Source organism: Zonotrichia leucophrys, chromosome 5 (assembly GCF_028769735.1).
Source record: "Zonotrichia leucophrys gambelii isolate GWCS_2022_RI chromosome 5, RI_Zleu_2.0, whole genome shotgun sequence".
Taxonomy (NCBI): Eukaryota; Metazoa; Chordata; class Aves; order Passeriformes; family Passerellidae; genus Zonotrichia; species Zonotrichia leucophrys.
Window position 1 is genome coordinate 21,685,476 of NC_088175.1, and position 15,054 is coordinate 21,700,529.

At 41.5% G+C, this 15,054-nt stretch overlaps 1 protein-coding gene across 1 annotated transcript in view; it reads right to left on the bottom strand.

The window, feature by feature from the left end:
- The window catches only part of ARHGAP5 (Rho GTPase activating protein 5), a 47,135-nt gene extending 32,356 nt beyond the window's left edge, over positions 1-14,779 (bottom strand). The window contains exons 1-3 of the mRNA XM_064713916.1: positions 14,398-14,779; positions 7,374-7,478; positions 16-3,914 (exon numbers count right to left, since the gene is read on the bottom strand). Of these exons, the coding sequence (XP_064569986.1) occupies positions 16-3,738 (3,723 nt within the window). The 5' untranslated portion in view covers positions 3,739-3,914; positions 7,374-7,478; positions 14,398-14,779. The remainder of the gene's footprint in view (positions 1-15; positions 3,915-7,373; positions 7,479-14,397) is intronic.
- Between the last annotated feature and the right edge of the window lie 275 nt (positions 14,780-15,054).

Below are 15,054 nucleotides of genomic sequence, written 5' to 3' on the forward strand. Positions count from 1 at the left end.
AATTAATTGACTTACCTTCTTATCTTCTTTTACTTTGTGAGGTTTCTTTTTCATTTTTTTCTCATCCAATTCTTGGTCCGATGTAATAGCAGGATTATCTATGCCACCCTTCCATGTTTCAACAGGTGAAAGAAGTGGGTCTTCCTCACTTCCACGATGCCTTCCTTTTCTTTTACCTTTAGAGGTGGTAAAAGCCTCATCATCACTTGCATCCGAATGGGTTCTCCTATAGTAAGACTTGGCTTTGCTGAACAGTGTCTTAGACTTGTACTTGTATTTTGAAGGTCTTCTTTCCCCATGACTTTTGGATACTCTATCAGAAAACCCATTTTCTTCTTCACCTTGGGTATTTATAACAATTGAGTTTCGAACTTTAATAATACGATTCTGACTGTCCTCTGGAACGGCATAGATGTCATCTGCAAAGCCTTTATGTTTGTAAATCGTGTCAATAGGTTCAGCATAGTTGTCAGATTGCTCTGTATCTTCTGGAGGTGCTGCAGGCACTCGAGAAGGCTGTTTCCTGGGGTTTTTGCCAATACCTGCCTCAATTGTTTTCAGGAGGTTGGGGTCCAGTTTTTTCACGTTGGTTCTTGGAACAAGCGGTTTCGGTTTTATCGGAGGAGGCACTTTATGGTTGCGTTCATGGTCGTGACAATTGATTGGCGTACTGTGAACAGGATACTCATTTCCTTCCAAATCCAGCCGGTACTTTGAACGGTCGCTAGGTGCTGGAAGTAACCTTACATCATCACCAATGGGACTGTAAGGCGGTGGTCCTTCAGCATCATCCTCTGAATCTGGGTAGTTATAGTCAAGGGAACCTCCTCTCGGAGACCTTGGAAAAACATCTTCACTCGTATGTGTTGATTCCCTTGTGCTGTCTGACATGTAGGAACTTTCAATCATGCTTTTCTTCTCTAATACATCACTGAAGAACAATGTGAAAACCTCCGTTTGACGATGATATTGAGACAATGAATATAAAGCTGTAAACTTAGCAGTAATTTCTGTTGCTATGTGTTCTCCCTCAGTCATGAGTTCCTTGATTGCTTCATTCTCAAAGAAGTCTGCCTGGCTATCAGTAACAGCCACCAACTGGACAGGAATTGTATCCTGAACTTCAGAAAGAAATGCCCGAAGCATTCCCATGGATGCCTTTCGCTTCGCAGAATAGACCAGTATATATCCATGAACAAGTTCATCTTTCCTTACACCAATGGAAGAATGATATGATAAAATAGTTATCTGTATTCGACGTCTCTTCTCACCTATTATTTTATCAAGCATTAAGGAATTATTCTGGCCAGCCTGAGCAGCACTACAGGAGTGAGAATCAAGGAAAGGTGAAAGAATAAGATCCACACTGAACGGATCGCCACACATGGCACACATGACAATCCTTAAGTCAGCTTCTGACAGATCTTTAATGGTGGGAACTGGACTTACAACATCAAAATTGTGTTTAACTGCTTCCAGTACTCCCCTCAGAGCTTGTTTTATTTGGGCCTCGTTAAACTTGCGTGGGTATGTACCAGCAGGCACATCTACAAAAGGACACTGTAACTTGTTAGCCAATTGCTGTCCCTGATGCCTCAGAATAGGCAGATTCTTGCTAACACTGTCCCTCTGGTTAGCCAATATTAATGTAAATGAAAGATTAGCCATATACCTGTCTCTCCTTATCTGAGATGCTTCAGCCCTTATTTTTGCAATGCACTCCCCAATAAAAGTCAGTGATTCAATAGAGTTAAACACGCAGAAACAGCCATGCGGTTTGAAGGCTGAGGTCCACAACTGAGTCAGCAAGTACGGGGATTTGGCATCAACTGGCCTAAGATCTAGTTCATATATTTTTCCATCTAATGCATATTCATCATCAGTGGATTGTGTCCGAATTTCATTTGCCAATTCTTGTGCAAGGCCATCTTTGCCCAAAATGAAAAGATTGATTTTATCAATGTTGGCACTATCATGGTATAAATTTGAGCGTCCGTGATCCTGTTGCAGAAGACTGTTGGCAAGCAACTCTTCTACTTTTATGTCCATGCAGTTTTGGCCACTGAGACAGGTTTCTTTAGTTGGGTGATAAACAAATCCTATATGTTTAAGCAAAAGAGATTCTCTATCAGGTGCAAGTTTCTGTAAAGCTTTGTATCTAGGTTCTTCACTCAGAACTGCATGAATTTCACTCATTTTATCTGTACTTGGTGTTGCATTAAGATCCAGATCGTAAAATAACTCTGAGTGTTCAAAAAGCATTTCCTGAAACTCCTCTTTGGCTTTTTCAACAATCTCCCTCTGATGCCTAGCATACACTTCCTTACTGTCTCCATCAGTGATGTATTTGAATGCTTCATCCTCCACCACAAAACATATAACTTCTTCCCATGGCTGTCCGGGTGAAATGAATTGGATTTTCTCAAGAGTCTTTTTGAATTTCTCCTTCATTTCAACCCTCCTTTTTTCAGATATAAGATGCTGCACATGGTTTTGATAAACTTTTTCTGCCTCTAGGGTATTGAGAAGGTCAAATGGAATCCTTCTGTCATTCACTTTATCTATGTGGTCAGTTTCATCCCAGGGTGTTTTTTCAAGAACTACAAAACAGGACTGGAAGTCAGGCCTTTTCTCCATTACCTTCAAGGCTTCTGACCAGCTCAAAAGTTCAATCTCATCAAGATTTGATAGAAGAGTATTAAGAGCTCGTGGCAATGCATTAATGTATTCTTCTTTTCTCTTTCTAATATGTTCCTGTTTAAGTTGCTCTATGTGTTTTGAAAATGTATTTTTGGCCTTTTTTGTTCCTTCCAAATTTATGTACTCCTCATAATCAGGGTGGTTTTTCAGTTTGTTGCTAACAGTTTTCCAAGTTGCATGATAGTCTCTCACAGTTTGGACAAGTTTTTCAAACTTATCTGTTGCCGTAACAACTAACTGTCTTTGAGTTTTATAGGCATCCAGATAGGGGATTATTTTAGGCTTACCACGAGTTTTATCCATCATTTGTACCAGTGCAGTAAAACATGTTTCAACATTGACATTGAATCTTGCTGATGTTTCCACGACCACAAGGTTCTTCTTATTTGAAGCAAAGGCCTGAACCTCTCGCAGATAATGATCCACACATTCATCACATTTTGTTGCTGCTATTATTATGGGTTTTTTAGATTTTGAGAGCTGGATATAAAGATTATTCACAAACTTAAGTTGATCATCAAACTTCCTATTGCATCCTTGGCTTACATCAATGCACAATAAAAACCCATCTATGTTTAATTTCCCTTCAGGCATTTGTTTTTGCTCAAAGTCTTGCTCCAAGCCTAGCTGATCTGTGCAAATGTACATGAGTTTTTCTGCGGACTGCAGTTTGGAGGCAGCTGCACGTTTTATGTACGGTTGTAAATTCGTACTCCGATGAGGCAAGAAAGTCTGATCATCAATGAACTCAGTCTGCTCAATTACATGAATTCTGCAATCAATTCCCTCCTCACCGCTTTGTGCTACGTCACCCCAGTACAAAAAGTGATCATTGTTAACAACTCTTCCTCCAAAGTCAATTGTGCTAAGCACAGAGGTATGCTCAGGATAATATTCATCTGCTTTTGAACGAACGAATCTATTGCACAAACATGACTTTCCAACTCCACAATTGCCTTTATCCTTTTCAGTTCCAGACAGTCCAACAACACTAACAGCATAAGATGGGGGGCGTGGCTCCTTGTTTTTTGCCATCATAACTTTCCTCTCATCCTTTTGCAATTATCAAGGTAACTGTATGTGGTTTTCATTCTGGAAAAGGTTCCTACAAATTTGAATTGTATATCCAGGGTTCAGAAATCGCCTTCAGTTGTTCCTGCTTCAGCTTGTGATTAAGAGAACCTCAGATAACTTGGACAAGGAGCATCATCTTCCTAAAAAAACAGAGAAAAAAAATTCAAGATTGCAGGTATTTCTTTGTAATATTCATGAGGGAACAGAGATTTTAAGAAGCACTTGTGCAGCTTGATGACCCTGATTTTCTGTGTATGTGAAAATTCTACAACTACTTTGAATGAGATCATAAATTCATAATTCAGTAATGCTAATGCTATTTATACTACAGATCTAAAATAAACAGATTTCAGGCACAGTTTAGTAGTAGTTTGTCAGCTGTTTTGATAGCTGAGCAGCATACTTCTAAAAAAAAAGAAAACCCACACCCAAACTCCCAAACCACTAAACCAAACCCAATATTCTTGTACTTCTATTAACACTCAAATTTTTACTAGGTATCATGCTCATCTGTAAGAATAACATTACTTTTGTGTGCATTTGTAGGTTTGAGCTTAGGTTGCAGTAAAGGAAATTTCAAAACAAGTAGCTGTAAAAGCAGGCAGTTGGCCCAGCTGCTACCTATATCCAGAAGCAGACTACTTGACTGGTATACTAACAGCAAACTGCTTTTAAGGAAATGTTTCGAACAGGAATTCTACAGAAAAACACAATCATACAAACACAAAGAGTAGGACTTATGCATAGATTTTAAGACTACAATGTTGTTGTTTCATTCCTTCTGTCTCTAGGGAAAAAACAGACTTCTATTAACTGGAAACAAAAACTACTATATCTACTTTCAAAGTTCCACAGAATTACTACAAAGTTCCAATGGCTTTATTGAAGCTGTCATCAAGTATAACAATTACCACTAACCCTCAGTTATTAATCAGAAGACTTTACTTGCATGCATACTGCAGATGGAAATGCATTTGCTGGTTTTGAATCAATTATACTATGAGGAAGAGAGAAAAAACTGAACACCCATATGAGTGGTCCCAGAGATGGTGACAAGCGGCATGAAATCTCCTTGGGGGCCAGTAACCAGCAGTGCACTCTGCAGGCCAGTACTGGGTCCAATACTGCTTAGTATCTCCATTAATAACTTGGATGATAGGGGAGAAGGTATTCTCAGCAAGTTTGCTGATGAATAAATGAGGAGGAGCAAACAACCCAGTCCTGCCTGCAGGGAGGAATGAGCCAGGCACCAGCACATGCTGCGGCAGCCGCCTGAAGAGCCCCTGTGCCGGGGGGAGCTGGGGATCCCAGAGGGCACGAACACCCAGCAGGGTGCACGGCAAACACGGCTAAGAGCACCTGGGCAGCAACACACAAAGCAGTGCCAGCAGGCCAAGACAGGTCAGCCTTCCCCTCTTTGCAGCACTGGTAAGGCCACACCTGATGCACTGTGGCCAGTTCCACAGTACAGGAGAGATCCAGAACTACTGGAGAATGCAGCAAGGGGCTAAAGCACCACAGCAGCTTAAGAAAAAACTTTTCGCTTAAGAAAAGGCCAGGACCATTCAACCTGGCAAACAGAAGACTCAGGGAAGATCTCATCAATGTGTACAAATATTTGGGGGAAAGGTGAAAAGAAGGCAGAGCCAAACTCATTTCCTGGTGCCCAGGAACAAGAGAGGAGGCAATAGGCACAGATTAAAATACAGAAGATGCCATATGAACATCAGGAAACACTTTCTTTTATTGTGAGGGTGACTGAGCACTGGCCTGGTTTGCCCAGGGAAGTTGTAAAGGCTCCTGCACTAAAGGTATTCAAAAGACACCAGGACACAGATCTTGGCAACCTGCCCCAGGTGAGCCTGCCTGAGCAGTGAGGCTGGACAAGGTGACATTCAGAGGTCTCTTCCAACCTGCACTGTTCTATCCTCTCTGAAAATATTTTTATAAAAATACTTCTCATTTTCTTGGTAAAAAGACAACTGTTACATGGCACTACAGAAGAAAGGCAGATGCTATTGTACCTAATATATTTGCTTTTACATCTGTAGATTACAAAGTAACAACACAAATGTACTTAAATAAACCTATAAATAGTCCTTATCAGAATGAAAGTAAAACAAGCATCAATACTGAAATGTTAGTGTTATATACTTTGTCCTGCTTAGCAACAATCAACTAACCAAAATATAAAATACAAACTACATACATAAAACCAGCTGTTCATTATGGGAATCACAGAAAAGGAAAGTACTTTTTTTAGGAAGAAAGTATCAACTTCATTAGAAAATTAAGGTGAACACCTTATTTTTGTACTCAAGAGCTTTTATATTCCAAAAACTGAAACTTTTATGCCAGATTTTAGAATTCTTTTTCAGTTAAATAAGATTACTCAAAGACCCATTCAGAAAGACAAGTCGTATTTTAAATTTCGCTTCTCACTGTTTCCACTGTGTTTATTATATTCTTAAAACACAGAATTTGGACCTAACAGAAAATGGTTCCAGGAATAAAAATACTTAGCAAAAGTAACATCCTTTACAAGCAGTATTTATATTACTACAAATAAACCCAGTGTTTTCTTTCTAAAGCAAAGCTTATCATAGTAGCATCATTCAAACTGCTAGAATGAGAAATTCAGTCAGCACTTCCACTATAAAATGTTTTCTGTTTGCCACAGCACAATACAGATTTCATGTGGACTAAACTAGAACACAAAAATCTTCATCCACATGATTACTTCATTTCATCAGGAAGACACTGTCAATTTGCAATTAGTTTATACAAAACAATCAATACTTTCAGATACTCTACATCCTCAGTAGCAAAAGTTGTTCCTCCTCCATCTACAAAATGTTTTGTTAAATCGATACATTTTTAAGCAAGTAAGTACAAAGAGTAAGGTGAAGGGAGACGCTGAGAAAGGGAGAACAAACGCATCAGTCTCTCGTTAAAGTTCTGACATGAAATATTTTAACCACAGCAGAAGCTGAATCATTAAAGATATTTAAAACCAGCGTGGGTTTGTTTTTGGGGTTTTTTTAAATACGGTTCCTACTTTGCACTGATTGTACAAAGTCACAGAACAAAATCTGTGTTAATTAAGTAATAAAACTGGTAAAAATCTGACATTATAATGGCTTCACATTTAATATGTAATCATCATTAAACTGTTCTCCAAATGGAAGATTTTCCATTTGACTATACCACTAACGTAAATTTACTTTATCGTTTTGTACAGTTTTAAAGCATGCACACTGGAAATTCATTGTCAATTCATTCCATTATCTTAGCTCAATCTGCCTAATTCAATTATAACAAATTGTAAACACTACGATTCATCTCACCCTCTCCCCCATCTTTGTTACAGATTCAAAGGAGGGGTTGTTTGATTTCCCCAACTAATTTCAATCTTAGGACTGAAAACAATACAAAGCATCTGACACCACTGCAGGAAGGACCATCCACAGATGCACTGTAGGACCTTGTCTCTACAGACTTTTAGATTTCCAAGTGTGGTTATAAAGTAAATAAGGCAGCAGTTTGTATTTATTTACCCACCTTTAAACACAATCTAAAGGACTAAAGCCCAAACTTACCCTTAGGAAAGAGGTGCAAAGCAAGATGACTCTCCTGCTGCGATCTTCCTGCAGTAATGTCACACATTTAAACAGTGCCCTTCAGTAAGTCCTTCCCTGAGGGATCTGAAAACAAAAAATAAGAACCATTAAAAGTTTCAAGTTTATGAAGAAAGAAGCAGCAATCAGAGAAGGTATAGCACTTCACCTATGCATGAGGATTGTTTTCCTTATTTGAAACCCATTAACAAAACTCAAGTTGGTCTTTGTCTAAATTTGGAGGGTTTAAATCCTGTAAGCACACCCATTAATATTTGAGAGAGGGCAGAGTTCATAAGTGATTGTGATTTGAATTTCAACTTGATACTTCAACAATACCTAGGATGTAGAAGCCTGTTATGAAAGCAATTAATGTAGTTTCTCAGATAACATATAAAATATGAGCTGTAAAAATCACTAATCACTTGCAGAATAATTTGGAATTCAAGTGTTTAGAACATAGGTTTGCAAGATGAAGTTGGTATAGTCATAAGTACAAAATATATTAAACAAATGTATGTCTATGCATACATATTCTATTAATAGGAAAAAGGTACAGACTATGTCAAAACCCTTTTACCACCCCTCTAAATTAAAAGGACTCACAAACTGTGATGAATTAGCAATTTTAAGTATAACTGTATTTGGAGATTTTGAACTCTCAACTAGGACACAAATTATTAATTTAACCCTTTTAAGTGCTGATCTCACTGCAGGGATGCTACTATAAAGTAATCAGAACCAACTCTCTTGCATTGTTCTTCCCTTTGCACCCACACAAAACGCAGAGTTTGCCAGCATGGTGATCCACACACTGTGATGCAGAACAGGAAAGGAACTTGAGGCACTTGCACTGGAATTTTATGTAAGCCATTTTCAACTAAGGAAAGGTGTCATTGTTAAGTAAGATGCAGCACCATGCTGCATATGTGCTAAATACTACATCAAAACAACACACCTATTTCTTGTTTTGCCATTTACAATTATATTCTTAATAATTTCACTTTGCTTTGGGAATAACATCCACTTTGCTCTAGTAAATTTTCCTTTGGACAAAAAAGGTTTGGTAATATTCATAAACAGTACAACAGTAACTAACATGGTGGTACCAAAGAACACCAAAATCAGTAGGCAGCAGTCTCAACAGTCTATCAGTCCTGCATTAAGCCTGGCTGAGCTTCAGTGCTAAATTCTATCAGTTGATAGAGAAGACAGGCAGTAAGTCCTGTTCCCTGCCCTTACCTCCAAGCTGTGGCACTCCTCTACATCCACAGCTAGCTGAGCAGAGCAGGTACTTGCTCATGAGGAAAAACACAATGGGACTCTGAAGAACTCAGAGTATGTGGAAGAGCAGACAGAGTGAGAGAAAAGTGTCTCCACTTGCAAGAATGCATCTGAGGCTTGAGGGACACTGCCACAAGAGAAAGCTCAAACACAGGCCCCCAAAACATCAGTCAGAAACATTAAGACACCAGAGAAAGCCCTATTTACAAATACATGTTTCCTAAAGCCTTCCAAGCTGAACTCTAAACACTAGAATAGAATGCCATACTATTAGCAAGTAATAAATATTTGAAGAATTAATCATCTATCAGTATTAAGTAACTGTGGCTGCACAGGAACTTGTAGATGAGTCCACAGTCAAGAAAATCACTTACAGATAAATACCCTTGAGTATTTCTCAATATCCTCCAAAATTGCTTCTTTAACCTACAAATGTTTTAGGCCTAACGTAGCTGAAGCAAAAATGTTGTTTGAAAGAGTCCACAGAATTGCTTATGACCATCAACTATTTAAGCAGTCTGCCAACAGGGAAAATAGAGTGTTTTCCACAAGTCCTTTACTTGCTCAGCACTGTTGCCTAGACACAACAGTTTATGGACCAGTATTTTCGGGGGTTAGGTTCAATCAGCACACTCTTGCAGCTGTGTTTGTAAATTACCTGGCCAAGCAAAAAGAAGCACATGTGAATAAAAGGCCCATCACAGCCTAGTCTGCTTTACCAAAAGAAACTTACTGTAACCTCTACAGCAGATCATCAAGTAAATTCAAACATATTTGGTGTCACTGAAATGGGCTGGAGGATGAGTTTGAAAGTGTTGTGCACTCAAAATACACAGATCATGACTCCAAGAAAGTTACAGCTCCAGATTCAAGTTACTACTGACACCAAGGTTTTATACCAAATCATTCCTCACTTCATACTTTTTGAGAACCAAAGCCTGGCATTGGAAAACATTTACTACAGTACCTAAAGTCTGAGATCTTTCAGCACAACAGTAACTATAGCCCTACCCAAAATGGAGTAAGAATTACAGTTTTCTAACAACCAGTTAGAAAGAAAATGTTGATGTACCTTAACATAGCATTGTCATTTCTCATCCAGTATTTACCAAGAGTTATCTTTTTCACACAAGCAAGTATAAGAAATCTTCCCTTCAGGTGAAAATCTTTTTTAGAAATGAAACCAAAGTATATCAATGTCACCTTATCAACAATTTCAAATCACTTAAGGCTGTTGAGGTCCTAACACAACGTTAGGTGTTCACAGGTGTCCACTTCACAAACACACTAATATTCTTGCCTTCACAAGTGCTGGTAACCTTAACTAACCATACCTGAAATCTCATTTATAAATAATGGTAAATACAACAATTACCCAAGTATCAGCCAACATGAGAAAAAACATGATTCAGATTGCTTATCAGAACTTAAGCTCAACCAAGCAACAGCAGACAGTAAGGGACAAGAGTGATCCTCTGGCTGAAAAGAAATTCAGTTGAAGTGGTACGCTGATTAATCATGCCAGGGAAATGCAGGATGGGAATGGATGACTCCAACTGCTGCTCATTTCAGATTTGGTTAGTGTGACAGCCAACTACAATCCCTAAAGGAGTTCTGTAGCCTAGATAATTCTCTCCATACAAAAGCAAAGTAATCAATGTATTAAAAATAAAAAAAGAGAGAAACCTCAACTGGCCAACTTCATATTATAAAGCAAAGAAAAACTGTGTTTAAAAACAGAAGTTCAAAGCTCTTAGTTCCTCCTAAGTTCAATAAATATCTTCTATTAATAATACACTGAAGATTGTCTATGTATTACTCAAAATTAAATCAGAGCCTAAATATTATTTCTGAACTCAAAATATCATTCTTTAGGTGGAATCTAGCAGTCCCAAGGCATCTATTATCATTATTGCTCTCCACAAAAAAACTCAAACAAGAGAAAAACCAAACCAAGCTACATAAATTAAATCAAGGTATAATAAAAAGGTAAAGTGTAAAGGTTCAAATTACCAGCACAGCAGTATTCTGAACTCAGGCCTCTCAAGTTACCTATTTTCAGATTTTTGACTATCTGAAAGCATTCAATATAGTTTCAAAGCCTGTATTTTAACAGGGGAGGAAAGTGCAAGATTACAGAAGAAATAAATTCTTAATTCTTTTGCACAGGATAAGCTCCAACCAAAAACATGCAGAGTGGTCAGAGAAGTTTCTCAGGGCAAGTCTCCCGAACAGGCTTATTTGTGGAGATATTCAGGAAAAACACAAACGAACTAATGGAGAAATTATACAAAGGGGATCCATAAAAAAAACTTACAAAAATAGGAGAAAGAAGAGGAAGCAGACAAAAAAGGAGGGATCAAAGCAAGGACAGAAAAAGGGCTAAAATGCATTCCCTGGGAGAAAAAAACAAGAAAAATTTACATCCTGGTATGGGCAACTACAACTAATTTTACTGTTCCACAGATCTGGATTGTTTCATGTTATTTTGCTTCATGTGCAACTGTAATACAGAATCCAGGACTCAACACCATAAAGCTTAGTTTGTTGTTTGACCTTGTACAAGCTGTATGTGTCATTTCTACCTGGGTAATGCAACACTGGTTAACCCCTATTTAAAATTACTAAATGAGAAAGGGAAATGGCATCTATAAGCAGCAAATAATATTCTGCATAAAAATTAGCCATCTTAAATCAATAAATGCCAAAATGCAACTACATATACTTTTCCAAAAATTGTGCATGCAGGTATTGGTTTTGCTTTTTCAAATGCAAACATTCTTCTGTCATGTTTGAATGTCAACTGATGCAGAACTGCAAAAATGCGTGGGAATTTTAACTCAAAGCCAAAGAAACAACTCTTATTTACCACAAAATGTAATGCGCAGAACTAGCCACAGATTAATTATTTTGTTTTCCAAGAGATGTACTAGAAAAACACAGTTGACACACAAATTCAAAATAACTTCACAATTGTTTCAGATTTTCTTACTAGGAATTACAAAGTCGTTTTTCTTTAAATATTTCACCAAATCTGTAAATACAAGGAAGTGATGATTCAAATAATCTATAAAATGCAATAGTCTTCCAGCTCACTCACACTGACCTTTAGGCTAAAAATTCCCAGAGTGAAAAAGAAGAAAAGAACGAACCAAACAAAGAGTGATTAAAGAGCGATTAAGTATGTTGTGTGCCCATTAGGAGAGACCTAACACGGACGCAGGGGAGGCCAAAGCGCCGGGAGCGCTAATCCGGAGCTGCCGGGGTGGGTGCGCGGGACCCCCTGAGGCGGGCGGGGGACAGGGCCGCAGCCCCCTGGCGGCAGCGCCTCCCGGCCGCGGGACGCAGCCCCTCTGGAAGCATTCCTGCCTTATCAGCGAGCAGCAACGCACGGCGGATTCGCTGCACGGCCACGTCATGGCCACAGACCGGGCTGTGCGCGGCTCGCCCGGCGCTCCGCCGGGGGTGCGCGGCTCCCGGGGAAGGTCACCCCCCAGGAATCCTCCTGCACAGAACCCCAAGGACACACCGAGGGACGAGCAGCGCTTCGTGAAGTTTTGTGAGAAATATTCCTGAAGGATGCCAGTACATGGGATTTATCTCGTGTCAAGGAAGTACTTTTGGAAGCCTTAAGATAGCGTCAGCATCCTTCTCATATCTTAGTGAAAAATAATTCCAGTATGTTTAATAATCTACTCAAATAACAAGTCCCGACAAGGAAACTCACACAGAACAATCTATTATTATGATCAGTGCTTTTCTTTTCTACGAAGTCTGCAAACGGGAAAAAACACCTACAGCTTTAGGAAAGCACATAGCTTGAAAAACATGTGGAGCATTTGGTTCTGTTAGTGCTAAATATAGCATTTTAAAACAATTTAGTCTGAGCCTAAAGTATTTAATTGGATTGTGTTACATATGCAACACCTCAGCTAAAGTAAAGTCCAATACCAGGGAGTGGTAGGCATTTGGTTGCAATTATTTACAATTTTACAACAATGGCAGCTGGGTACAACAGGGATACTTCAGGGGGAAAATGCTATTTCAGCTCAGTATGTTCCACACTTACAAGTAACTTATGCTGAAACAAGTTAGTGGTAACGTAACAAATGCTTAAACAATTTCCCATACTTTAGGTACTACAGACTTTAAAAAAACCCCTTACATTCACATCATACTTTTTGAGCTCTTGTAAGAGAGTTTTAATAGAGTACTATAAATAGAATTTTAAGAATTTTAGCACTTCTTAAAAATAATTTTTAAAGCAGCACAAAAAATGAAAGTAAACCCTTACAAAAATGCACCTGGATGAATATTTGTAATGCCCTTACTTCAGATATGTACTATAAATAAGTATCAGAAGGCAGTTAACTCTGGTCACTGATGTCACTGCTGAAAACAACTGTCATGTGGAAGTCTCTTCACAAGACAGGACAGCACATCTGACAAAAATGCCAACTATTAACTCCACATTCTTTATGAAGTAAGCATACAAAAGTATCAGTGCTGCAGCTGGCTTCAATGCACAGGTTTAAAATGGACGGCCAATTGACCAGCTAATGCTGTTCTCTCTCTACTGCTTTTACTCTGCAGTGTAGAGTTTTCAAATTTCTGTCAGGGATATTTATTAAAAAAAACAAAACAAAAACCCACCGGTTTATCTGCATGACACTAAACTAAAGAATACACACATACCCCCACAGGCCTATTTTGGTCTAGATTAAAATCGTTCCCCTCCTACTTATTAAGGAACTATTCCATGCTGGTATCAAAAGCGATACTGGAGAGAGCAAAAGAGGGGGGTACAGAGGGGTGGGGTGTATTGTGGGGAGAAGGTGACAAGTACGTCTCCCTTTTATAACTACACAGCCCTGCTTCTTTTTTAAATTAAAGCAGTGCTTCCTTATGTCCTATAGCTACAACACCACGGCATTACATCTGTATGTCTCTGGTGATTCCCTTGGGTGGAGAGAGTCTAAAGGTTATGCTGGTTGAAGGGATTCAAAACGCTTGAAAGCTGCAACACTGCAACTGGCTACCCTATTCCAAAGCCTTAAAATCCACCTGGTGGAAAAACAGAAATGCACACACATCATTAGGACAGTGAAGTTTTCTGAAATTTAATATCGAGCAATATTTGAAGGTGAAAGGAAGGAGGAGGGGAATGGACAACTGTTCAAATTTAGTAGAGGAAGAAAAGAACAGAGAAGGCGTGAATGAGTATTAGGGGGTAATGAAGAGGAAAATAAGTACAGAGAAAGGAGAAAAGGGGGGAAAGGCAGTGGGAATGGAAGAAGGGAGGAAGCTAAAAGACTAGGCAGAAGAAGGGAATGAGGAAGGAAGAACAGAGGAGCAGGGAAGCTCCCCTTCCTGCTTTCCTCCCTCCCTAGAGAGCCGTGACCAGCTGGCAGCCTCGTACAGCAGGCTCAGACCCTCCCATTGCTCAGGCCTTCATCACCTGTCTGGGACCAGGCACCCCGCTCCCTGCCCTTCCCGCCTGCCCTCGGCGGCGCGGCGGGGCCGAGGGGGCCGGCCGGGGGGCGCGGGGCCGCTGCCCGCTCCCCACGCGGCCCCAGCCCTCCGAACTGGTTACAGCCAGCGGCCGCCGCGCCGGCTCGCCGGGCTGCAGCCGCCTCCTCCCCCCGCTCCCCTTCCGCCTGCCGGGCCGGCCGCCCCGCTTCAGGCCGGGCCGGCTCCCACGGGACCGCATTCCTGCCCTCACCTCGCGCCGTCGGGATCCGGCTCCTCGGCGGCGGCGGGAGCGGCAGCATTCCCGGGACGCGGTCTCCGCGCCGGCGCCCCCGGCGGCTTCTCCTCCCCGCGGAGCTCTCTCCGCTCTCCGGCCCGCAGCTCCCGAGCGCTCCCGGCCGCCGCAGCCCCGTCCCGCCTCTCCGCTCTCTCCCCGGCGCTCAGTAATGGCGGCCGCCGAGCCTCCCCGGCTCTCGCTTGGCTGACGGAGTCTCTCTCTCCCCCTAACTTTACCTCAGCAGCTTCCCTCCCCTCCCCCCTCCCTCCCGCCGCCGCGGCTCAGCGCGCGCCCGCCCGGCCAGCTGCGCGTGCGCGGGAAGGAGTCTCTTCCTGCTGTCGCTGGATTCCCTGGGAAGCCTGGGAGGGCGCGCGCGGCCGGCACCCAGCTGCGCGCGCACGCGCGCCGCCCCGCCTCCCCCCCTCCTCCCTGGCCCGTGCGGGGGCGCGCGCGGCGCGCGCCCGCTCCTGCCCTGGTGGCCGCGCGGGTATCGCGGGGAGCCGCGAGTCTGGGGGACCGCGGTTCGAGTCCCGCCTCCGGCAGCGGCGCGGGCCGGGACGCGCCGCGCCCCAGCGTGAGAGCGGCTCCGAGGTGTTCGGGCGGCCACGGGCTGGATCCCGGGCCACCGGCACT